General features: G+C 44.6%; 1 protein-coding gene across 1 annotated transcript; it reads right to left on the bottom strand.

The window, feature by feature from the left end:
* Positions 1-13,601: 13,601 nt before the first annotated feature.
* TMEM151B (transmembrane protein 151B) lies at positions 13,602-15,469 on the bottom strand. Its single transcript, XM_084832418.1, is given in 2 exon segments — positions 13,602-15,326; positions 15,328-15,469. Coding segments are annotated over 2 exon segments (1,563 nt in total). The 5' UTR covers positions 15,406-15,469; the 3' UTR covers positions 13,602-13,841.
* Between the last annotated feature and the right edge of the window lie 9,383 nt (positions 15,470-24,852).

Here is a 24,852-nt window from a genome sequence, read left to right as displayed (position 1 = left end):
CACAGTTTTACAAATCAGTGTACAAAAATAAAATCACAGTGGGTGATCCAGAAACTCTGTAGTCTCAATAATGTGTAGTGATTCCAGTAGGGCATCTGTACTCATACATTTAGTATGGACAAAAAAAATAAACAGGCAAAGCAAAAATACAAGAAGTTGTGCTTATAACTCAAGTGTGCTTGTTAAAGTGGTGCCCACTGAACAGCAAAATGGAATCACAGATCGTCCGCAGTTCCTGGAAGTGTGATATAGGTAGGTAAATGTTGTTTTGTCAGAAGAAACTGTTAATGATTGCAGAAAGATTTGTTTTTCCTGTGGGACTCCATGATGATGCAACTCCATCATAAGACAGGCAAGGTGAGCAGAGGAAGAGAAGAGAAAGCTATGAGAAGCAGCAATTCTTCTAGATTTGTCTCAGATCTTGAACTATGGAGAAACCACATCTTGGCTAGAAAGACCTATCCTTCAGAGATGCCTTGAACATCTCAAACCTGTTTTCTTCCTGATGGCACTGGGAGGATTAAACTCTTGGGCCCAGCACACCTCTTCTTCATAGTATGGTCATAGACTCCATTATGGAAGAAGGAAAACAGCATAGGTTGGTGAATTAGATTATGGTATCTCCGACGTCTACTGCTTGAAGGACATGTACATAATTAAATGCAACTAACAGTGCAATCCCATTGGTAAACACCATTGAATGCAGTGGGACATACTTCCAAATAAACATGAATAGGATTGGGCTTCAAGAGTGGAAACAGACAATCAAGAAACCCACAATAACCAGTTAAAAGCATACCGCATGGCTCTTCTCATTGCATGGAGAGAAAATCTGTAGTCTCCAACTACAAAGGAAGCCCAGCGGCACTATCATTATTCTCTGCAGCCACTTGGGAACCTTGGAAGGAATGCAGAGCAACAGCTGTCTGACCATACTGGTCCAAAGATACAGCAAGGATGGGGAACCTCTAGCCCGCTGAGGCTCCCCATCTGGCCTGTGGAGCCTTCTTGGATTCCTACAGGGGGTGGGGCTTGACCTCCAAGTCCTGCCCCTGGAGGAATCCCCACTGTTCCCTCCAATTCACCTGCACACCACTCCCCCACACAATAGGGGGAAATCCTCCTTGTTATCTCCAATCACAGATGAGATATAACAACAGGGATGCAGACACACACAAAGCCTCCTCCCAGAGTCAGCCAAGTCATCCTTCCTGCACTTCCCATGTAGAGGCACCGGACTCAGGCAGTGCTGGGAAGAGCTTCTCTTCCCAGTGCTGGCCAAGTCCCTTTCTCTGTGCTGAGAAAGGCATGGAACGCCATGCCTCTCTCAGACCCTAGAAAGGCAAAATGGGTGAGGCCGAGGTCATGATGGCAGTGGGCATTGCCACGCACACTGACGTCATCTGGTCTACAGAGGGCCTGATGGGGGGCAGTTCACCCCCCCATATCTTAAAAGTAGTTCTCCACCCCTGAGATACAGGCAACTGCTTCTTCGCACACTTAGCAGCCACTATCCTGTAAGTTTTTAAACAGCTGCTGCAGGATTCTTATTGTCTGGTGCCACCAAAGCGTGGCAAGTCTCGCTTGAAAAGCGTGGCAAGTCATACAAGAATTGTATGTGAGCAGGCCCCCTTACGACATGTGTCTGGATGGAGTCTTCCATGCCCCAGGTTTAGCACTGAAGTGTCAGATTGGAAAAGCAGGAAGCAATGCCCACTGAAAGAATGTATAAAGTCAGGCAAGGTTTTATGCAGCCTTTCCCAGTGCAGACGATTTCAAGATTCCTCTGTATGCTGGGTGGACTCCTTGGGGAAGAACACAGGTTTTACATGGGTGTCATGTGGCTTCATGGTCACTGAATCAGTGCACCAGAGCTCCAGAAAACCCTCATGCCAACCCTCAAATCTCTAAGCCTATACAGTCTTGAGAACAAGGTCTACAGAGGCTTAATCTTCAAAGATATGGTCAAGAGCATGTAAATATAAGGGCTACTTTTTATGATCACTGAGTCAACAGCTGAAATTAATGGCAATACTCTCCATTCCTCTAACCAGTTACTGCAGGAATGGCCAGCTGGTGGTCCACATCTGCCCCTCCAGCATCTGGTATCTCAAAGATAATGCCGGCAGTGCCACTTGGGCCTGCAGTAGTGCATAAGCTGACGCTTCTAATTCATTCCAGCACTGGGAAGGGTGCTCGCAGTATGCAAGTACAAGCCGAGCTGCATTCTACTCTCAAGCTTCTCACCCAGTTGGGTCATGCTCCTCTCAGCAGGAGCCTCCAATATATTCTCTCCTTTAACATTCAGAAGATCTTTCAGCTGAAAGTGGCAGAAGCTCCCCAGCTAAGGTGATCATGGTGGGGAAGAAGGGTGACGAGTGTGACATCATCATGGGTGGATGCCCCTCCCCTGAGAAATGCAGCCAAGGAGGATCAAGCTACGAGGGCTGTAAGAGCTGGACAAGCTTGGCCTCTTGGATTAAACTCAGTCTCAGACAGTTATTTCCAATAATGCCATTTATAACTGCATGTCCATTATATGCATATGTACTAATAAATGGTAGGACTGGGAAAGACCTGTGTTTGAATCCAAGGAGAACCACTGCCTGGCAGTGTAAGATAATGTTGAGCTACATAAACCAATGGTCTGGTTTGGTAAAGCCAGCTTCCTATATTTTAAAAACATGTTCGAGCATTCTTTTCTTTTTTGGCTTGGCACTCTGAAGAATAGCACTGAGTTAAGTGGCTGCAGCTCCCACCACCATCCTTATTTCCTCAGAATGCCTCTGTGCCCCAATGCATTTTGGAGTAATAAAGGTGGCCATGGATACTGCAGCAACTTCATTTGGGGCTTTTCCTGAGTGCCCATCCTTGCCTGGCCTGGTAAGCTTTTTTTTTGGGGGGGGGAGAGCAGTCTTCAGGTGGTGAGGATGAGAAATGGTGCTCAGCTTGGCACTCACAAAATAAGTGCTGAGTGAAGTGGCTGCAGCAGTAGCCATTGCTCTCTTCACTCCCCTGGGATAGGGCCCACCAGGGTGGCATGGGGGAGGGGGCAGAGAGCAGCTTGCCCAAGGCCCTCTCAAACCTGGGGCTGACCATATGTTCCTCTTATAGATAGCACAATTTTTCTAAGGGAAAAGGAGTATTACCAATTTGATTCAGGGTTTTCACTACCTCAATCTACCCTTTACATCTCTCGAATATAAATAGCAATTATTTAGTGCAATTATAGCTAGGTGCGCTTGTAAACAAGTAAGTTCCATTAAACTCGGTGGGACTTATTACTGAGTAACAGTGTTTAAAGTCAAGCTGGTAGTGCCTGTTTCAGCTGTCTTTAAAGCAAATTTCTAGAGGTTGTGACTGCAAAAACATAATAATAAAAAAAACTACGTAGGACTGAGATCTTCTAGTATCTGAAAGCCTAGATGGTTTCCCATATTTGCTATTTTTAAAATACTGTGATTTTGGAAACCTGGAATCATTGGAAATAATGAAGACAATGGGTGTGATTTTGGAAACCTGGAATCATTGGAAATAATGAAGACAATGGGTGCCAATTCTGCTAAATCACAGTAGGAACAGGAGATGACATGAGAATATACTTGTTTGAGAAAGGAGGGAGTCATATGGGATTGCTAATCTGGGTACAAACTGTATGGGATTTTCTTCTCTCTGTCACAATAACCTAATTTTATGGACTGTTCTATTGGTTTGTTTGTAAGCTAGCCTTGGGTCCCCTAGGGTAGAAAGTCAAGCTACAAATTTCAAAATGAATTCCAACAAGATTCAAAGAGCAGTTCCTGATGGGGTGCTATTCAAAGAGATTTCCAGTTTGAAAACAACATTATATAAATGACAGTACAGTCTCTTCTGAGTTAGCAAAGGATACTGCAATTAAGAAAACAGAAGGGATCTCATAAAGCCCCTTTGCTTTTTCTAGCCTGATTGCTGTTTGTTGTCACCTTGCTTTTTGGCTCCACATGAGTCAAAGTGACCTACCATGCAAAATTACTGGGGGACACATAATAACTTCCCTCAGCACAATATTTCATCCACTGCAGGGGCTGCTGCTGATCCAGTGACAAGAAAATGCGGTGATGCCCTAAGCACGTTACTCTTTCTAGGCGCAGACTATCAATGTCCGATGCAGCAAATGGAGTGCCACGCAATTGGTTCACCCAGTAATATAGGGTAAAGCTGCACTTTTTACAAAAGGATCCCTTCTGATTTCACTATTGCTTGGGTAGTCATTCTCAACACATCAGCTTCATTTGCTAGTTCCAAATGTGAAATCTCAAATGCTTTGTCCAAGTAGAATCAAAGCAAATATTACCGAGGTATGAAATTCAGTGCATCTCTTAACTTCAACATTGTCAAGTTCAAATATAATGTTTTCACGCAGCAATTAATGTCATGACATATTTAAGAGTGGGGTGGTGAAACTCAGGTTTCAAGGGGGGAAATGAGATTTTGTTGATTGACATTGACTGGGGATCCTGAACTCTGTAATAGATTAGAATTTATATCACTGTGGAACCCCAAGTTGAACTTTTGTGGGGATGTAGAGGAGCAAATTTTAATTTATTAACTGAATTTCATCTTTGTTTTCAAGTGATCATAGTGGCAGGGAAGCCTAAAAAAAATCATGTGGTGAAATGAATGAATCAGTTATAATAGCTCCTGAACAAGTAAACAGCTCTCTTCTCCTGCTCATTTCTTAAAAGAATAAAACCTAACTAGCAACTTTCATCAATAGTCTGGGATCATAGAGGCACCTGTCACAGGTACACTCTGGTCAGGGGTGCAAAAGTGACAGCATATATTTACAGTTTATTAAAAGAATGTTAATTTAAGTAACATTTTCTTTTCAGTTTGGAAAAATCAGATATGTATTCCAGGTGGCAGATGAAAAGCCAGCTTGCTGGGTGACTTAGTGGGGGCAGGAGGACAGGCAGAGATTGTCATTGGCTCAGTTGCTGCCGCAAAACACAGTACAGCACAATCAATTATTGAATAGGGCTGGTGGGTGGGTAGAGAATCAGATACAAGTGACTCTTCAGCTTCTGTTGACTGAACCACAGCAGCCAGCTGGTATCAGTTTTTGAGCTGAACTCATTATAAATAAGTAAGAATCACAGCCGGTCTTTTTACAATTAAGTCCCTATGGGGGTCAATCCAGGCATAATTCCTGCTTTACATTTTAAACTTCTTTATCTGTTATACATATATGAGATCTTCCAGAAAATAGGGTGGACCTTTTGGTGACGGGGCCTGGGAGGTGTGGGATGAAGGATTAGGAAACTATCCCAGGCCAAATTACTGCACTGGACTTCAATATTTAATGGACTCCATATATGGGTCCCTCAACTCCACATGCCAGGAGAGGGAAAGTAGCCTCCAAGATATTAAAAAGTAGCTGCTAAGATTCCTTAGAAGGCATCAGCAGCTCCAGCTATTTATAAAAACTTTAAGACAAACTTTCAGAAGTTAATATCCACCGCAGTAGAGGTATTATACTTTGCAGTACAAGTATGCAGAAAACAGATCTTGATCTACTGGTAGATCTCTGGGGTGATTTACAATCATTGCACTTCTTTTCCATCTGCCCCTTCACTAACTACTGATTTTTAACATAATTAAATAGAAAGAAAGGGAGAAAGGAAAGGAAATGGTATTTCAGGCCCACAATGTTCTTAGAAACAGAAAAGTACTTTAACCATTTCCATTCTCCACATTACAAGGCATCAGAAATAAAAGCAAAATCATGCATTCGATTAACCACATGGAGGTGTATTTATGACTGTGGAGGTGTGAATGCTACAAGGGTAGGTAGTCAGTCAGGTAGTCACTAGACTACTTAAACAGTGGAAAAGTTATAGTGCGGAAGCATCCAAAATATACTCTCTGGAGATGAAAATACAGTCATGTTACCAATGTTTGGGTGGTGTATTAAGAACCAAGTCGGGGAAGGACGAGAGAAGAGAATAAGGATTTTTCAGGTTGGTAAAAACAAGGCTGGAAAGACAAGAAGAGATTGTGCACAGCCAGATCCCGGAGCCAAGCAGAGGAGCAGGGTCAATCGCTCTCTTTAGTCAATGAAAGAGAAATAATGAGATTAAGATGCAGCTGAGAGAACTCAGGTTAGGTATGAGGGAACGGGCTGTCACCGTAAGAGCAGATAAGGCCATCAAACCTGTTGCCAAATGAATCATCTCAGGCATAAATAAGCTGGAATAAGCTTTTCAGACAATACTCTGCAAAGTGGACTGAACGCTGTGAGGCCAGCAATTCCAGATGCTGCCCTGAGTCTGTACTCTCATAAGAGCCACAAAGAATGTTTATTGTCACACAGGACACAACAGCTGCTGCCCTGTGCAAGCTGTGACTTTCATATGGGCTATCTGCATGCCTAAGCTTCAAATCCTACGTTCATGCATTTTGCATCTTGATCCTAACCATTATCCCAGGCATATTTCCCTGCAATGCCAGCATAACATTATGTTCACAATGCCCATCTTCCCTTCACACCCCTCTCACATTTCTGTTTTGCTTAACATCCAGCCTGGAGAACAGTTGTGGAGAACTCAAAAGTGTACTTCTTTGCAACATTTTAGTTGGCCCTAGAAAAGGTATTACCTTTCTATGGATTATGCTTTGTGAATTATTCTGGTGCAATAATTAGTACACCTCACCATAAGCTTACCAACAAGTCGTGAATCTAGCTATAAGAGTTTGTCCACAGGACAATCAGTTATTTTTAAATTATAAATCAGAAGTGATGCAAGAAGGGACAGGCTGCACTATTTGGGTGTTACTGCTGGGTAGCAACCAGGAGGAGGAGGAGCTTATGCAATATTGGTAGGATCTGTTGGATGGCAGAGAATAATTGGCATTCAGAGGTGGCAGCCACTTGTGAGCTCACTCTCCTGCAAACATCACTCTATCTTATTTCAGTTTTCAGCTTCTTTACATTTTCAAATCTGAAACATGGTGAAACTGAAAAAAAGCCCATAGTTAAAGAGGGCCTTTTTTCTTATCCCTCTTTTATCTTGGAATAAGCGACTTGGTGGGGTTTTTGTTGGGTTACAATTTCAGGAACCCAAAGGCATTCAGAACTGATGCAATGTTTTTTGTTGTTGTTCAGTCGTTAAGTCGTGTCCGACTCTTCGTGACCCCATGGACCATAGCACGCCAGGCCTTCCTGTCCTCAGCTAAAACACTTTTTAGAGTCCATACCTGGGCAAACACATTATGCTGGTTTATTTTATCAAATCATTAACCTCTGAAACAACTTTATCTGACTGTGCTAACATACTCTTCACACCCATACACTATTTGCAGATAGTACTTCCTCTCATAAGTTACCATATCGGACTAGGATTGCCATCTCTTCGCAAGTATTCATTTGCCTATATTAATTCATTTAGAACTATAAATGAGCACACAAACTGCTTACTGGCCAACATTTGAGGTTACATTCAAATAAAAAATAGGCAGGTTGAGAGGAAAAACACAGAATGGCCAAGCCAGTATAACTGGGACTTAGCCACAACAACAGAGGATAGTGAAAAAGGCTGTGCATTGAATACTGTGTTCATGTTCCAGACACAAAGGCTTAGGGTGGATTCTTAACTTACAGTAGCCATATGGAAATCATTAGAAATGCTTCTGTGTAGCCATAGTGGCTCTAGACCAGGGCTGTTGAACCTCTTTCAGACAGAGGGCCAAATTCAATTTTGGAGAAGCTCTTGGGGGCCCCATTCCAGTGGTGGGGAGGGTTGAAGGCAAAAGGACAGGGTAAAAAATATCAACGTATTTTAACTTAAAGCTCTCACTGCCAGTAAGTAAACCTTAGGGGAGGCATCTCAACCTTTTCGAATGGGGAAAAAACTGCACAAAAGCCAGGAAACCACCCAATGATCGGAGAATGGGAGAAAAGGCCAGGAGAGGGGGGCATGAGTATCTGGAGAACCCTGGAGGGCTGGATCAGGACCCCAGCAAGGCTGGGTTTGGCCCCCAGACCTGATGTTCTGCACCCCTGCTCTAGACAGTGGTAATAGTGCTTGAAAGCAGAACATTATGCAGTTCAGTACATTCCTGTGGAGAGTCTCCACATCAGTGTCAGCCACTACGAGGAATGTGTGGCACTGGCACAGAGACTCTCTATGCACTTAGAGCACAAGTGGGCAATCCACAGCCCATGTACTCCATACGGCCTGTGGAAGCCTTCCGGGTGGCCTCCATGGGTAACTCAAGCCTCTGCCACATTTTTGACCCCACACTGAATTTTCTGCTGCTGAATTCTACAGTAAATCGTACTCTTACAGCTGTTTGGTGGGCAATTGGGACCACAACTGTGATGGGGAGGATGGTGTGCAGGAAAGGTCATTCCCCTGTGCCTTCCTCCCCATCATAATCACATTGTTTGACAGACTCTGGCAGGGCACAATTGCACAGGAAAGGTCATCCCTGTGTGCAGTCCTCCCCATCACAATCGGTCTCCCCACACCTGCCAAACAGCTGTTTGGTGGGCTTGCAGGAGCACAATTTACATCTCCTTGATTGTGTGTGCCAGTTCGCCCCATGAATGTATGCGAGTTGGACTTGTGTATGTGAATGGGTGTGTGTGTGAAAATGTGACTGTGGGTGACTGGGGTGGGAGGGAGGATGATGCCAGCCCTGACCCACTGCCACATGCAGCCATCAGGGGTAAAATGTTTACCCACCCCTAAATTACAGTGATCCATGCACTGCTTGAAAGTTCATGCATGTTATAGTTTCTATATGAATCCAGATATAACATAAAACTCAGTGGGCTTTAGGTAGGGACAACAAATAGAATTTTAAGAAATAAAGGCTGCTGGTTTAAAATTGCAAACCTAGACACCACCATTCCTAGATGGGTATTTCCTCTTTGACCCTCACATTTCAGCCTGCCCACTCTAGACTATCTTTCTCCTTTCTAGAAATGAAACTGAATTTCACTTAAATGTGAAAAACGACAGATGTTTCCATTTCAGTCCCTGGACATTTGAAATCTGAGTTTCAAAAAACCACTCCCTGTGCCTGAAACCCAATTCCAAACTTGATGTATTCACAAAATCATAACGTAAACTCAGAACTACCCCACTTCAGACAGTAGAATTCAAATACTGAAAATGTGGAGTTTAGATTCTGGCCTCTCAATTCCTATATGCAAATTTCAAATTAAATATTTCCCCAATATGCATCTCAGATCTAAATCTCCATAGATGTTCAACGTTTATTCTATCACCTTTGGCTCATCTAAACACTGGGTTCATACTGCATTCACGAAAGTGTCTGCTACAATATACTTTAGTCTTTAAGGTGCCTCTGCTGTTTTTGCTATATCATACTGGCATAGCCACCCCTGCAGAATTTGTACTTGCACTACCAGACAAGAGATACACTAGCCTAAGTCTACTCTAATTGAGAATGGGAGCTGCAGCAGATGAATGGGTTCCCTTGTTTCTAGAGCCTGGTAAAGTCTAGAGAGGCTGAAAGGTAAGATTGTGACCCATTTAGTCCATCCTCCTTGGGTCGTCTTTGTACTTTATCTCTAACAGTCTATATAACATACAACAGCTCTATGTCCCTCACACACTCCACAGAAAATCCTCAGTGAGAAAGATGGAGAGAGGAACAAAAAGGCACCATTATGGTGACAATCTTGCTGAAGAGCCAGACGGTGAAAAGTGAGAGGTAACACTTTAACTCGGATAGTTGGATTTATTATGGTGGTAGCATCTGGAGAGCAATAGGCAGATGTTCATGACTGTGCTGAGGGCCAAACTTTGCATTTGCATTTAATGTGTATGTTTTAAGAAATGCAAATAGCATCTGTGGGGGGAGGGAGTGATAATTATTGAGATCGCAGCAGGTGTGGATGGGGGGGAGTGTTAACCCTTCCCCTCCCCTGCTGAGGTTCTGGCAAAAATTGCTCCTCTGAAACTACTATTTGGATTGGGAGGAAATCCCCCACTGGTGCCAATGACTGCTTTCAGGAGTCAATGGGCAGAATCCAACTCTGGCCTTGTGTGAGCAGCCAGCCCCGCCACTCCCTGTCCACGAGCAGCCCCTATCACTTGCAGAACAGTGATTTAGTGCTTCCAGAGGCAAGCCAAAATGAACAGAAACACTCATTTCTGGAAGGGGGCAGGTCGGCAGAGTTCACAGAAGGGAGCTCTGCCAACCTGCCCCATTACAGAAACTAGTGTTTCTGCTCATTTTGGGGCTTGCCTCTGGAAGTGCTAACTTGTGGAATGGAAGTGGTGGGGCTGGCCGTTCGCAGAACAGAATCGGCAGCCAACTCCACTAGTGGATAGGCAGCAACAGATTCTGCCCAGTACCTCTAGCATGTACATACACACACGCAAACACAAGACTGTATCACTCTGGTTTGATTTTAGGTCTGATCTCGCTCTGTTTTTGGACACTAACTATCACTGCTTTGTTTTTCATAAGTTACTACTTTACATCCTGATCCTAAACATACATGATGCAGCTGAAGTCACCAGCAAAGCTCCCACAATTTTAATGGATTTGGACAGTGCTCACTACTTGAAAGCATGATTTCATTTCCGAGCGCACGGCTACTGCCACCTTGAGAGCCGGGACTAATTTCTACCAAAAAATGTCAAATAAGGTACCAAAGAAACCCATAGTCCATACAGAGCTTGAATTGTGCTAGTTGTTGATCATTCATAGATTTGCTTAATTTGTGTAATTTATACCAATTTCTCTCATTCGGGGGTGGAAGTTAGTCATATTGCAGAATGTGGAAGAACTGACAAAACAGTGAGCATGAGTCAATTGGCAGGAAGTAGTGGAGAGAGGATAGGGAGTTTTGGGGGGACAGATGGGGTCTCTGTGGGGCCTAGAAAGTCTCTCCCCCTTCAAACTCTCAAAAACGTTCTCGAAACACCCTTGGGTTTCTGATGCTGGCTTCAGTAGATACTATGCATATTTTAAAACATTTGATGTGCAACATGAGGACTAGACACTTATTTTATCTTAAAATGAAAACCAAGTTCCACAAACAATCAAATTAAGTGCCAGATTTCAGATTTCGCATGAAATATGCACATTCGTGTGATGTAATCACACCATATGAATGGCCTGGATTTTATTTTTGAGACCGCGACTCCATGCCCCATTTTGGCAAGATCAATGGAAATACTGCCCATAATATAAAAGACCAAAGTACAATTCTTCTGTCACCTTCATCAGTATGATGCCATTTTAATGATATTGTCTTTTAATTCACCATGGCAAATAATACTCTCAGTCAACAATAGCTCTTTACTAGCTGTTGATAGTAATGCTAGTGAAAGCAGGATTGGAACCTAAAAATGAGAGAAGAACATGGTATGAGTCAAACAAATAAAAAAGGCAGACAATAAAAACCAGCAGAAGTCCACTTCTATAAATCTGAAATACAGCAGAGACCAATAATGTAGATAAATAATGAATGAGTGAAAAATGATGCCTTTCTAATAGTTAAAGGGACAGTGTCCCTTTTACTGAGCCAAAATTACTTAAAAGTGCAGGGGCATTATTTTCAAGATAAAGATGGAACAGAAAAAATGCCAATAAACCAGAATCTGAGCAGGGCTCTCTTTTTAAAAACAAGCTCATCTTGATACGGTTTTGAAATCAGTCCCTACATTTGTTACACTAAATCAGCTTTCCTCAAAGTGGTGCCCTCCAGATGTTTTGGACTACAATTCCCATCATCCCTGACTATTGGCCATGCAGCCTGGGGTTTATGGGAGTTGCAGTTCAAAACATCTGAAGGGCTCTACACTGGGGAAGGTTGCAGTAAATAATGTCTGAGAAATTGAAAGTGAAAGAAACATAGTGGCTGTCATTGAGTGAAGGAGGAAAGGATCTGCCAACTAATGTCCTACAGACTTGTCTAAATCCCTAAACCACCCAGAAAACAGAAAAGTACCATTTGTACTTTTGCCCTTGACTAAAAATAGAATCCTATATAGGTCTATTCAGAAGGAAGTCCCATCGTTTAATGAGGCTTACTCCCAGGTAAGTGTGTATGGGAATGCAGCCTCAATGAACTTCAAGCTTTAACCCAGCCTTTCACAGCCTAGAGCCTTCCAGATTTTTTGAACTACAACTGCCATCAGCCCTAGACAGTATGGCCAAGGGTCAGGGATGATGTGCAAGACACCAGTGTATGTATAGGAGGGATGCTTTAATGTGAAGATTTGAGTGGTTTTTCACTTAGTGCCAGCCTACCCCAACGTGGTGCCCTCCAGATGATCTGGACTACAGCTCCCATCATCCTTGCCACTGGCCATGCTGATTGGGGCTGATGGGAGTTGTAGTCAAAAACACTTGCAGGGCACCACATTGGGGAAAGCTGATACACCATTACAATGCTTTATGCATCAGTGGCGAGTGCTTGGAAGGTGGTGGCGGAAGGACGCTCCATGAAAGGCTCAGTAACAGAGTGTGCTCCCATCACAAAGGTGCACAAAGCACTTTCAATCCACCTGTCCAAAGGAACATGAATGACTGTATGTTGTTTCTATTGCTATTGCCTCCTTCTTCCACCCCCAAAAAAACCAGAAGGTTTCAGAAATATCTCGCTCTCTTTCTCACACACACACACACACACACCCTTTCCCAACCCTAACACAACTTCTTTCATGCTTGGAATAACTGCCTCCTTTTACATTTCAGAGCACATCAAAGACAACTTGACTTTAAGTAAAATTTACCCTCTGCCATGTGCGCGCGTGCACACGCAGACTCTTCAGCCTCACACCAACTTATTCTTCTATTGTTAATAGCTAAACTGCAGCTGAACCTCTCAGAACCTCCCTCGATATCAGGCTTCTTGCCTGGATGAGTTCATTATGACTAGGTTCCACTCATTTCAGAGCACCCAATTTCCCAATTCATCCCCACCTCCCCATGACATCCATTCCAATGCCAGCAGATGCCTAACACACACACACACACACATACACACACACACACACACCAGATTCTGTGGCTTACTTTCTGTCCTGGGCCTTCTCCTGGGTTTGGACTCAAGACTGCATTCTATCAAAGTCCGGGGCTTCCTTTGATCCCCTGTTCATTCTTCCTTGCCTGCTACCACAATAAAGTACTTTGAATGCTTTATGCTTTACCTATGGGATGCTGACTATCAGATGTGAAACATCAAGGCTTTCCAAGGGAACATCCTAAGATCTTATGCCCTCAGCAGCTGAGAACAGAGTAACAGTCGTCGCATGGTCTAGAAAAAAGGAAGTAGGCCTGACTTGTAGCTGCTTCTCAACTGTTTTTCAGCTCCTGGCAAACCAGTGCAGTTTCTCACCTTGCTTGAGAAGGAAACAAGCTACACTGCCATGGACTCAAGTGTGACTCTGCAATGCTGGGGTAACAGCGCCCCCCCTACACACACACACACACATGATATAGGGCAGAGAGTGTTCCTGTAAGATATTGTCAAGGCGGCCTGGGTAGTTGGAGGCAAAGCTGGAAAGAAACAGCCCCAATAGTTGGGCTGTTACTGCCCCCGTTTCCACTTGTTCTTTTTTTTTTTTGCATGTGGTTGTCAGTTTGCAATTCTATGCCATGGTTCTAAGGTTGGTGTTAGCTGCCCACCTCACTGCGAAGTGATTACAGGTCTCCAGAGCTAGAATGGGACTCAATAGCTATTGAGTTCTCTGTGGGATGATGAGAGGGTGCCATCCTCTCTGACTCACAAAGATGTGTTGGGACCTCTATTTCTGTGCTACCCTGTCTGCTCCCTAATGACCATGCCTGGGGACAGGGCACTTTTCACATCCTCACAAAGAGGTCTCCACGCAGGACCCGTTCCGATGGAGATGGCGGTGGTCATGGTTGAGGCAGCCCTCATTTCGATGCACAATGAGGATGGGGAAGTAGAGAGCATCCTGGTAAGGAGGGGGATCTTCCTCCTCCACAGTGACCTGGCTGGACAGGCGGGTCTGCTCAGTTGGGCAGCTCTGTTCGTTGAGGCTCCCGCTCCGGCTCTGCCAAAGGCAGCTGCGCCGTGAGCCATAGAGGCGGCCCAGTGAGAAGCGGCTGCTGCTAAAGGGGATCCTAGGGCTGCCATTGCAGATACTGAGGGCACTGCGGGAGAAGATGGAAGAGCTGCTTATAGTCCTGTGGCACTGGTCACAGTTTTGCCTGTAGCTCCCATAGTGGCAGGAGGAGTAGGTGGTGCAGCCAGACAGTCCCACCAAGTCCATGAGAACAGCTTCTGAGTAGCTGGGCACCAGCTGCTGGTTGGACCGGATGTGCCACTCTAGCTCAGTACTGTCCACTGTGTTGACCCGGGGCATCCTCCGGCAGAAAGGGCGCTCTTCTGCCGGTGTTACTGCCACATAATCAAAGCCAAAGAGTTTCTCCACATGGTAGTGGACGTAAGAAGTGCGGTACTCATTCAAGACTCGCAAGGGCCAGGACAAAGTCAAGAGAGCAGCCACCCAGAAGACATAGTGGGAGACATACCAAGGTAGGTTATCTGGATCTGAGAAGGCCACCATATACTCTTTGAAGTCCACGTTCTTGAGATGCATGCCTTCCCTCGCCTCCATATAGTCATCCAGTCCCTCGTTCTCTGTGAAGAAACAGGCCCTCTGGGTCAAATAGGAGTTCTCAGACTCCACATTAGCAAAGCTGAAGCACTTGGTGAAGCGAAGACGAGTAGCTGGGAAATGCTCCAGGTCAATCAGGTCCTTGGAGATGTCTTTCACCCCACAGTTAGAGTAGTCAAACTCTGCTTCTGCCACATGGGTGTTGACCCTCTCGTGGTACACTTGGGTGGTGGTATAAGCATCACCGTTGCGGTAGCGGGTGACCTGGCGAGTCCTCCTGACATAATGGTAGCTGATGGCTTTCCACCAGATGCATGGCGTGGCCTGCTGCATCCTCTGGACACGCTCATGCACACTGTCCACATCCACCTTGTACTGGAGTTCATTGCGGGTATAGCAGTGCCAGCACTCCACCAGGTAAACCACATAGAGCATCACCAGGAAAGCCAAGGGGATGTAGACATAGCCATTGGAGCAGGGGCTGTCATGGTACATCATGGACTTCCCCTTGTAGGCACTATCAAATGTCAGCCGGGTTACCTTAGTCACATGGCACCAGGTCATGGCTCCCATGCAGCCATACATGAGGAGGGAAAGCACCAGGCACTTCCAGTGGGACTCTCTACAGAGTGACTTGCTGAAAGACTGCTTCACTGGTCGCTGCTGCTCCAGGTGGTGAACGGAAGCCAAGCAGATGGGGGCGGGGGGGGGGGAGAGAAGAGAGAAGAGAAAGAGAAATTACAATGCAGTGAAGGAAAAGGGAAAGCTGCATTACTCCCTTACTTAGCATTGGCTAGAGAATGAATCACAGATGGATATCTCCAGAGGCACGAGTTCTCACTTCAGAGGCTACTCAGGAAAAATCCTCTCAGCTGGCAGGCAAGAGATGCAAGAGGCCCGCCTAATGTGTGATGGTTTCCCAGGACCCATATTGGAACTGCAAGGAAAACCTGTGCCCTTTCCTTTCCATCCTTGGACTGTCACATTCCTCTCTTAAGCACTCATGAAATGTGGATTCAGGGTATGTGGATCTGGTCTGTGAGCTATGAGTATATGGTCATCCTCTTTCAGTCTGAATAGAGCAGCTGGGGTAGCTGTTGCATTCATTATCTCATGGAGGATGGAAAAGATGGCCCCAGTCTCTCCCCCCGCCCCATACATTTCTCCTAACACTGGAAACCGAAGGTATGGCAGCCTTGTTTGCCATCTGCAGTCATTCCTTGATGCAATGGCAGGCCAACCTTTGTCCCGTGATTTCTGTCCCCAGATTGAAATCTTCCACTCAAGGGTCAAGAACCATTATTTATTAATCCAGTATGTTCACCTGCCAGGGCTAGTTATGCTTCTCTGCCCTTTTATAAGTGCAAGGCAACCAGACGAGAATTAAACACCCCTGCTTCTGTGTCATCTACATTTCAGGATGTAAACCAGAGACCCAAGGGTTCAGCCTGCCAGGCCTCCCCATCCAGCTCAAGCAAGATCCCTCAGAGAAGGGAGAGGTGCTAGGGCAGCAACATTAGACTGAGCTGCGGCCTCAAGGAGCACCCCTCAAGGCCATGGCTCAGTTGGCTTCACTCCCCCCTCACCTTTTCCTGATTGTGGGGAAGGACAGGATGGAGTGAAGCCAGTTCCTGCCTGAGCCACTGGCTTGAGGAACGCTCCTTGAGCTGAAAGATCCGTCAGGGCTTGGAACAGGCCTCCGCTCCTCAGCTGACCAGCGTGGATTGAGTAGGTGCACGTATGAATAGGGTGTGAGTGTGAATGGGGGGAGTGCATCTGTGTGTGAAAACATGTGGAGTGCATGCCTGCCCGCAGTGGCTCTGCCCTCTTTGGGCAGCAACCCTGCCAACCACTGGCTTGTGGTCCCCAACCTGGAACCTCAATCAAGCTCTTTGAAGATATTTATGAGCCCAGTTATATATCTCTTTGAAAGCCTTTCTTTATGCATCTTTGTGTTTTGGTCATGCAAACACTAAAGGCACTGGGAACGCAAGCACTAGGGGAAGACAGCAGATTCCAATCCTCTATTATTCTCCAGTGCTTAGTGTTCCTGTCCTCAACAGCCTATACAGAGAAAGGGGCTTCCCTTTGTCCCACTCAGAGTGTTGGGGGCCCCTGATAGGTATAGGGGGAAGTTCTCTATCCACAGTTGGAGGAGGTAAACACACACAGTGCTGCATAATGAATAGGGCGCGGGTGGACAACGTGCAGCCCGTGGGCCCCATGTGGCTCCTGCCATCCCCCTAAATTAAAAAAGTAACACAGAGAATGGCACTCTGTAGCAGCTATGGAGCACTAAAAGGGTCAAATTTAGCTTGCTAACAAGCTAAATGTAAGCGACTGAGTGCTACAGAGTAGTTTATTTATTTATTTTGGCCTAGTGCAGCCAGTGAGCAGGGTGAGGGGGGATAGCTCCCATACCTCTCACAGTCTCCCACTCCTGGAGCCTCTCTATACCTTAGATCCACAACCTAAGATTTGTCCTTTGACCAAATGATGTTCCAATGGTATAAATAACGCTTGCTACAGATAAAATCCCTGCACTTACCCATCTCGGGATTCAAGATGTGGTAGGAATCTAAAACAGTAAATATGTGCTTTAAAATAAATAAATTAGCACCATCCATGTGCTGCTGATAGAATTACAGGTGACTAAAATGGAAATACATTACAAAACACATTTTCTCTCTTGCTTGGATGCTGCTAGTTCTATTTTTGTATATCTCACATTTTCTGAGCGTGACTAGCCAGCCTTGCTTTATAAATCTTCCATACTGACAGGATGCAAGAAGCACCCTCCTAACTGGTGTTAGTTGTCATCCTCAGGGTCATTAACAAGATTTCTCTGGAAGGAGCTGTTTGTATTCAAATTCTGAATGGGTGAACGTTCTAAAACATAATTTATAAATTTGCTTTTATAACCATGATTTTCCATGGAGGGGGGGAGAACCAGCGAAAGGCAAGCCTCCAGAACTCTTTAACTGTGATCTTTTACAGTGAGTAATTCCAATAAATACTCCACTGGTCTGACTGAAGCACCTGCAAAGCTATTTCCCCCCTCTGTAAGTGAACCAGGTGATTCCTCCATTCATTTGCACAGGAGGAAAAGGCCCTTACCAAAAAACAGCTGGAGTGGGGGGGAAAGTCCACTTCCCACTAAGGAAGCCACTGTCTCCTTTGGAAGCCACTGGCTAAAGACACTGGGCCTTGAAGCAGCAGTTCAGGAAGGCTCTGCTCACCCCATCGCTTTTCTGGATGGTGCAGTTATTCCTGAAGGGGAAGCTCACTTGTGCCACTGCAGCAGTGGTGAAGGGGGAGTGTGTGTGAGAGTGTGTGTGTGTGTGTGTGTGTAAGAGAGGGAGAGTGGGGGTGGCCCCACCCACTGTTGACATGCAGCTCCCAACATGCTTCCGGGTGCCAATCCACCCCACAGGGCAAAAATGGTTCCCTAACCCTGGTTTAGAAGTTCAGGTCACCCAAAACAGATTCCCATGTAACAAGGAACTGAGCCAGCACAACACGGCGAGACACTGAAATGTGGGTGCAGAAGCAAGGGGAAAGGCAAACTTTAGTTTAGAAATGGTGGATAGTGTTCTAAAATTATGCATGCTGCACAGAAAGTGGGCAGAATTACATTTCTCTCTCTCTCTCTCTCTCTCTCTCTCTCTCTCATATATAATATTCAAACCCAGAGTCATCCAGTGAAGTGAACAGTGGGAGAATCAGATGGACAAAAGGAATGTAGTAGTATGTACTTCATACAGCACATAACATATGGAATTCCCTGCCACAAGATGAGGTAACTCACATTGATGTAGATGGCTTTAACAGCTGAGGAGGCCATGGATAAGGCTATCAGTGGCTAGCAGTCATGATGGCTACATGCTATTTCCAGGACCAGAGGTAGTGTGCCTCTGAATACTAGGAGAGCAACAGTGGAACAGGGCTATTATTCCCATGTCCCCTTGTGGGCTTCCCAGGAGCATCTGACTGTCCACTGTAGAAAACAGGATGCTGGACAAGATAGACCTTTGGTTTGATCCAGCAGGACTCTTCTGATGGCCAACGGACCAAGGGATGCTGGGAGGTTGTACTCTTCCGAGTAAGACCTCCAGCAACATGATCAGTCTGGCTCCAGCTACTGGATCAACAGTCATAGGGAGCTTACCTCCTTCTCTCTCCTTCAGTGGTCCTGTGGATGCAGAAGGAAGGGGAAGGACACCCTGGCCCAGTCACTGACCAGAAAACCAGCAACTGCTAAAAGGTTATACCATTTCCCTACCAGCACCAACATGCCTAATATCTGCTATTTATTTAGAGCTTTTAAAAAAGTAAAATGTTAAATATTTGTGTAAACTATTTAGAGACTTAAGGTCTGGCAAATCCTTATCTAAATGAATATTAATATGGGCTTTGCCACTGAGGAGAGCAGGATCTGAGATTTGTCCCCTCATTATTATTTTTTCTCCTTGACCCCAAGTGCCAGATTCCCACCCCAGGAGCAAACCAGAAAGCAAGAGAATAATGGCTGGATATAAACACTCCCAGCTTCCCCCTGTCTCTATATTTCTAGTGCTGTTCAGTTTTTAAGGAGTGGAAGGTATCCAGTGACTTTTAACAAGCCAGATTGCCAGGTGTCAGGGCCATCATTAACCCTCAGTATCAGTACAAAATAAAATCGCCCTCTTGGGTTGAGTTAATTATGTCTCCAGGCAACATCCTGCTCCAAGAAAGCAAGTGGCTGGCTCTGTGGTTGCTAAAGACTTGCTTTGCATCAGAGAATGCTTCAGAAGAGAGAATGAAGCAGGATGGAGAAGGCAAGAGAGCACTTTGCATGAGTGGCTGAACAGAACTATGCTGAGTCCTGCTTACTGACTCAGGCCACCCTCAGCACCAGTTCTAGCCTATTTGAAAGAGTAAACAGAACTAGGCTTGAACCTTCTTCTCACATCATCACAGGATGCTAAAGCAGGAGTGCTACTGTTTTCCCTTGCCTTTCCTGCTCCTAGTACCCCACTCCAATGCTTTTGAGACCAGCGCCTGCTCTCTGATTTGAGACTTCCATATGAACTGTTAGAGAAGCACAATAGGAACAATGCAGCTGCCTGTATAACATTATGGCTAAGATAGGCAGCTGCAAATTTCTCAGATCCTTCGTGCCAGCTCTGCCAGATCTCTCCAAATAGTCCCCTCATATCCTTATTTGCCTGACACAGAGCTGCCTGCCCAGCAATACTGTAAGAATGAAATCAAATGCTGTGCAAGCAGCCCCCTACCCCCATGCATGCCTGAAAATCTGCTCTGGAGGGTCCCCCAACCCTCTGAAGCAGATTCTGTAGGCACATGGGGGGCTGCAGGGGGGAGGAAGATTCTGCTGATGGAATCAGTTGTGCCAGCAAGAGAACTTAATTGGATGCCACCCATGGAGTTCTCTATTTTTCCTTGCATCTTATTTCTTAGCACAGAAATGTCAAGGAACTGGCTAACTCTTGTCACATTCTGCTTTCTTTCAGTCTTACAGGAAGGAACATCCCTGCTGCAGAATCAAGGCTACAGGACCAGGCCATTGTGAATCTGAAGATGTAGGAGGTGAAATCTGATGAGGGATATTCTGTGCATGCAAGCAGACCTCAAGGCTGCAGAGAAAAAATTGGCAATGCATGACCAGTGTTTGTTGAAGGCTCGGAAACCAAAGAGGGCCTTAATCAAGGCATCTGTATGCAGGAGCCTGGATCTCTGTGCCTTGCATACTTCTCTGACCTAAAACATGATCTTCCCTACTGCTTTCCACCATCCCCTCTTCCTCCTTCAGCATCTTCCTTCCTGACTACAAGTCTGGTCTTTGCCAAACCATTCTATATTCTGTAAAAAAATCTAAATATTGCAATACAGCTAATTAGGTATATTTTCCTATTATGATAATTTCTAGAGCAATTTTCAGTGTACACAGTGCAAATGACAATCAAGTATTTATTATTAGGACTCACTAATCCCTGTAAAACTGTCCACCACATTGCACTGGCCTACATTTATGCATTATTTGCATAATTTATCCTACTTGAGGTTTTTTTGCCATGTACACACAGCACTTGAAAGTATAATTTGAAACAACCTCTTTCTGCACAGAAACAATGATTCCTTATCTACTGAGAAACAGTCTTAACGCCCCTGTGAATATTTAGGAAAGATAAGCACATCTGTGGAAAATACTTTTCATTTATTCAAACCTTATCCAATAAATTAGTGCTGGATTTCAGCACTGTCCTAGGCTATGTTGGAAGCATTGGAAGGTAAGCATTAAGTACCACACTCTTCATCCAGCAGTTTTGTTGCCATTTAGTACAGAATGCCTATTTGTTCTCAGCAGTCTGCCCTCACTTCCAGCAGATCTCCCCAACAGCAACAGACCAGTGCAACAACCTACTTTGGACACAATAAGCACAATTAGGTGAAATTAAAGCCTCCAGCAGTGGTTTAAATAAATTAATCAATCATGAGTTACTATCTTGCACATATACAATGCAATACTCTTACACGGGTTATTACCCTTCATGCATGTTTGAGAATTTAGTGTCATCGTAGGTTTCCAGTTCTACAATTTATCATCTTAACGCTGAAACGAAAACTGGCTAAACTTTAGGTAAATTGCAGCAACTGTAGAGGGCAAAAAGGGCAGATTCTAATCCCACTGGAGACTGCAGTAACTTGCCTCTCCTCTCCCAGAGCTGCAAATTAATCCCTGCCAGAGAAATAACTGACAGCTACCACCTCAAGTCAAGTAGGACTTCTAAAATAGCTGCTTAAGGGAGATACTGAGGAAGACCTCTTACTCTCAGAGCATATAGTTAGGAGGAGACAAAAGGCATAAAAAACCACAGAACAAATAAAGCTAAGATGCCGGGGCACAGTAGATGGAACACTTTTCCAAGAACTGCTTCTAAGTAGGAGGGGTCACAGCTCAGTGGTAGAGCTCATGCTTTGCAAGCAGAAGACCCCAAGTTCAATCTGTGGCATCTCTAAGTAGAGGCTAGGAAAGACTCCCTGGCTGAAAACCTGGAGAGCTCCTGCAGTAGACAATACTAAGGTAGGCAGAACCAATTGTCTGACAATTTAAGTCAGCTTCTGAAGTGATACAGATGAAACTACAGTCCAAGAAGCTTGTTCTATTTTAGTGTGGATGGGACTTTCCTCTAGCCCAGCCTTTCCCAATGTTGTAGTCCAAAACATCTGGGCTACAATTCCCACCATCCCTAACCATTGGCCATGCTGTCTGGCTGATGGGAGTTGCAGTCCAAAACATCTGGAGGGCACCAGATTGGGGAAGACTGCTCCAGCCTCTTTCCACTTCCACTGCAAAGCTTTCATAGCAGTCTAAAGAAATGAAGGATATCTGTAAAATGATATGTCTGTTCTCAATTTGAGTTAGCGATCTCAACTGCTGTTAACTGGCTCTCGTTCCCCCTCCATCTATTGGCTTGTTGGGAAGTCTTAAGGCCAATTCAAACATCAAAGTGGTACACTCCTCTCAAAAGAATGTATCACATCTGTTTGTACAAGGAAAGGAGTCTGAAATTGTTCCCAAGTCAAAATATCATTCAACCCATGTGAAAAACATACAAGTCAAGTGCATGCACCTTTCACTAGTTTGTGAATCACCATCGTTTGATTCCTCTAGGGATCCACTTCCATGACACAGTTTTTGAAATCCTCGTGTGTTTTTTTTATTTATTTATTTACATTTGTATACCACTCCCCATCCAAACAGATTCTGGAGCGGTAAACACAAGAAGTACAATGGTAAAAAAGATTAAAGATTAAAACACCATATTAAAATTATTACAAACAGACTGCCAATAAAAACTGTGGCTGTTCATTTAAGGAATGCTTCCTGGAAAAGAGCTGTTTTCGGGAGGCCCAGAAGCAACACAACATTGGCACCTGCCTGACCTCCAGGGGCTGGGAGTTCCAAAGAAAGGAGGCCACCACACTGAAGGCTCTTCTCCTGTGGACTCCAGTTAGGCTATAGGTCCATGTGGAACCACCAGGAGCATGCCGTCTGTTGACTTCAGTGACTGGGCAGGTTGGTATGGGAGAATGTGCTCTCACAGGCATCTTTTGATAAAGGATCATTTGATAAAGAAGTGACAAGATGCTAATGGGTTATGATATTCCCACAAATAGAGCAACAACAGAAGCTTCTGCATAGGAAGAAGGGTCAGTGGGTTGCAAATTAATCCACTGCCAGACATGTTTAAGCTGTACTTTCCAGAGTTGTGACTTACATGGGAGGCTGTCTTATGCCAGACCAGACCATTGGTCCATCTAGCACCTTATTGTCTATCTACACAAACTGGCAGCAGCTTTCTAGAGTTTTAGATGGGGGGGGGCTTTCCCAGCCCCACCTGGAAATGTTGGAGATTGAACCTGGGACCTTTTCCATGCAAAGCATGTGCTCTATCACTGAGCAAAAGTCCTTCCCCCTAAAATTCACTTGGAGAAGATAAAAACATTGTATGTTTTGTTCCCCCAACAAAATCTCAGGCTGGACACATAATGGCTTCACCTTTTCCCAAAATCAGCACTGGAAAAATACTACATTTTCAGCAGGTGTGTGAAGATTGGATCTATTGTGTCAGGCATTATCAAAGGAAACTAGATAACATAAACCTAAGTCCCTCAATGGTCCCCAAAGGCAATGCCAACTTCACTGAAAAATGAGCGGAGCTTCTAGTTGCAGAACGAAAATGACAGCATTAGCTGCTGGGCCTGTGTCAGTTCTATCCTTGACCCACCGTGCACAGGAGAAATTAAAAGTACACCAAAGAAGAAGGAATGTATGAATCAAAGGATTAATCAATGGTGTGTTGGACATGAAACTGGGTTTAAAATAGACATGGATTTTTACATTAACAGTGCAAAAGAATTTTAAAGAAATAGAAAAGATTTTAAAGGCCAAGGTTGTAGCTCAGTGGTAGAGCATATGCTTTGCATGCAAAAGGTTCCAGGTTCAGACTCTGTCATCTCCAAGTAGGACTGGGAAAGGCTCTTATCTGAAATCCTGGAGAGCCACTGCTAGTCACTGTAGACAATACTGAGCTTGATGGATCAATTATCAGACTTGGTATAAGGCAGTTTCCTATGCTCTTGTTTTTAAAATCCATAGCTTATTCCCATTTTCTGATCCTCACTGTTACCTTGGGGGAAAAAAACAAACCTGGAACAGCAGAATGAGTTTCAGACAACTGTAATCTGATCTTCTCATTAGCCCAAGGTAAGGGCCACTGAAGTACAGAAATCAGTGCTTACGTATCTGTGGAGGGTTGTTAGGCAGTGAGAAATAAAAAGTGACCATGCTTTGGAGTTGCATCTATCTGGCCTAGTGTGTGAGAATGCAATGGCTTAGATACCCTACTAATTCTTTTGCAGACTGTCTTAGTCCTGCAGCAGCAGCATGAAATCTTTAACAAGTTCCTGGAAAATTAAAGCCTTCCATGACGATATTTACAATGCAAGTCACCTCCCAGGAGAGCAGAGTGACAACAGCTTCCCCTCAGCTTCATCTTTCTATTTTCTAGTTTCCTGATGTTATTTTTCAGTTCCTCTTCCCTATGGGTTTTGACCATGAGGGACTCCAAGCCCTGGTTACTATCTACACTGACTGAAGCAGAGTTTCCTGTTAATTCCAAAGGGACCAAGAATGCTTATGAACATGATATCTCAGAAGTATCTTGTATAAAGGCAACACCGGCGGTACCAGTACTAGAAGGAGAGTGTCTCAACTAAGGGAGTTACTCATTTACTATTCTTAACATTCAGATTGTAATTCTGCACCCAGTTCCTCACGTATGTTGCACTTAAATCAATGGGAATTATGTACCGCACAACAGATTTGAAGGACTGCATGTTTATTTAATTCCAATGAGGATGAAGTTTCTACTCAAACTGTAAGGCAGGCCTCACTATGAGAACTCAAGATGTTTTGGTGAAGTCCCAGCCTCTTCCTGATCCTTCCCAGGCCAGTATTTGTATGTGCTTGGGTGGATTTTGTCCTCCCTGAAGTCCATGGCTGAGTTCATACAACATGACAAGCCAGAATACGAGTTGAGTGTGAGTTGTAATTGAACCATGCATTGTTGTTAAATTGTGGGTTGTTGTGTTGTGTGAACCCAGTCATGCTAACAAACCATGGTTTGTTCACCACGAACAAGCAAAGAAGAGAACCCATCATTTGTTGCTG

The sequence above is a fragment of the Heloderma suspectum genome, chromosome 1 (assembly GCF_057233095.1).
Source record: "Heloderma suspectum isolate Gila_16-S chromosome 1, 16-S_ref, whole genome shotgun sequence".
NCBI classification, from domain to species: domain Eukaryota; kingdom Metazoa; phylum Chordata; class Lepidosauria; order Squamata; family Helodermatidae; genus Heloderma; species Heloderma suspectum.
This window is presented reverse-complemented; position numbering and strand designations above follow the sequence as displayed.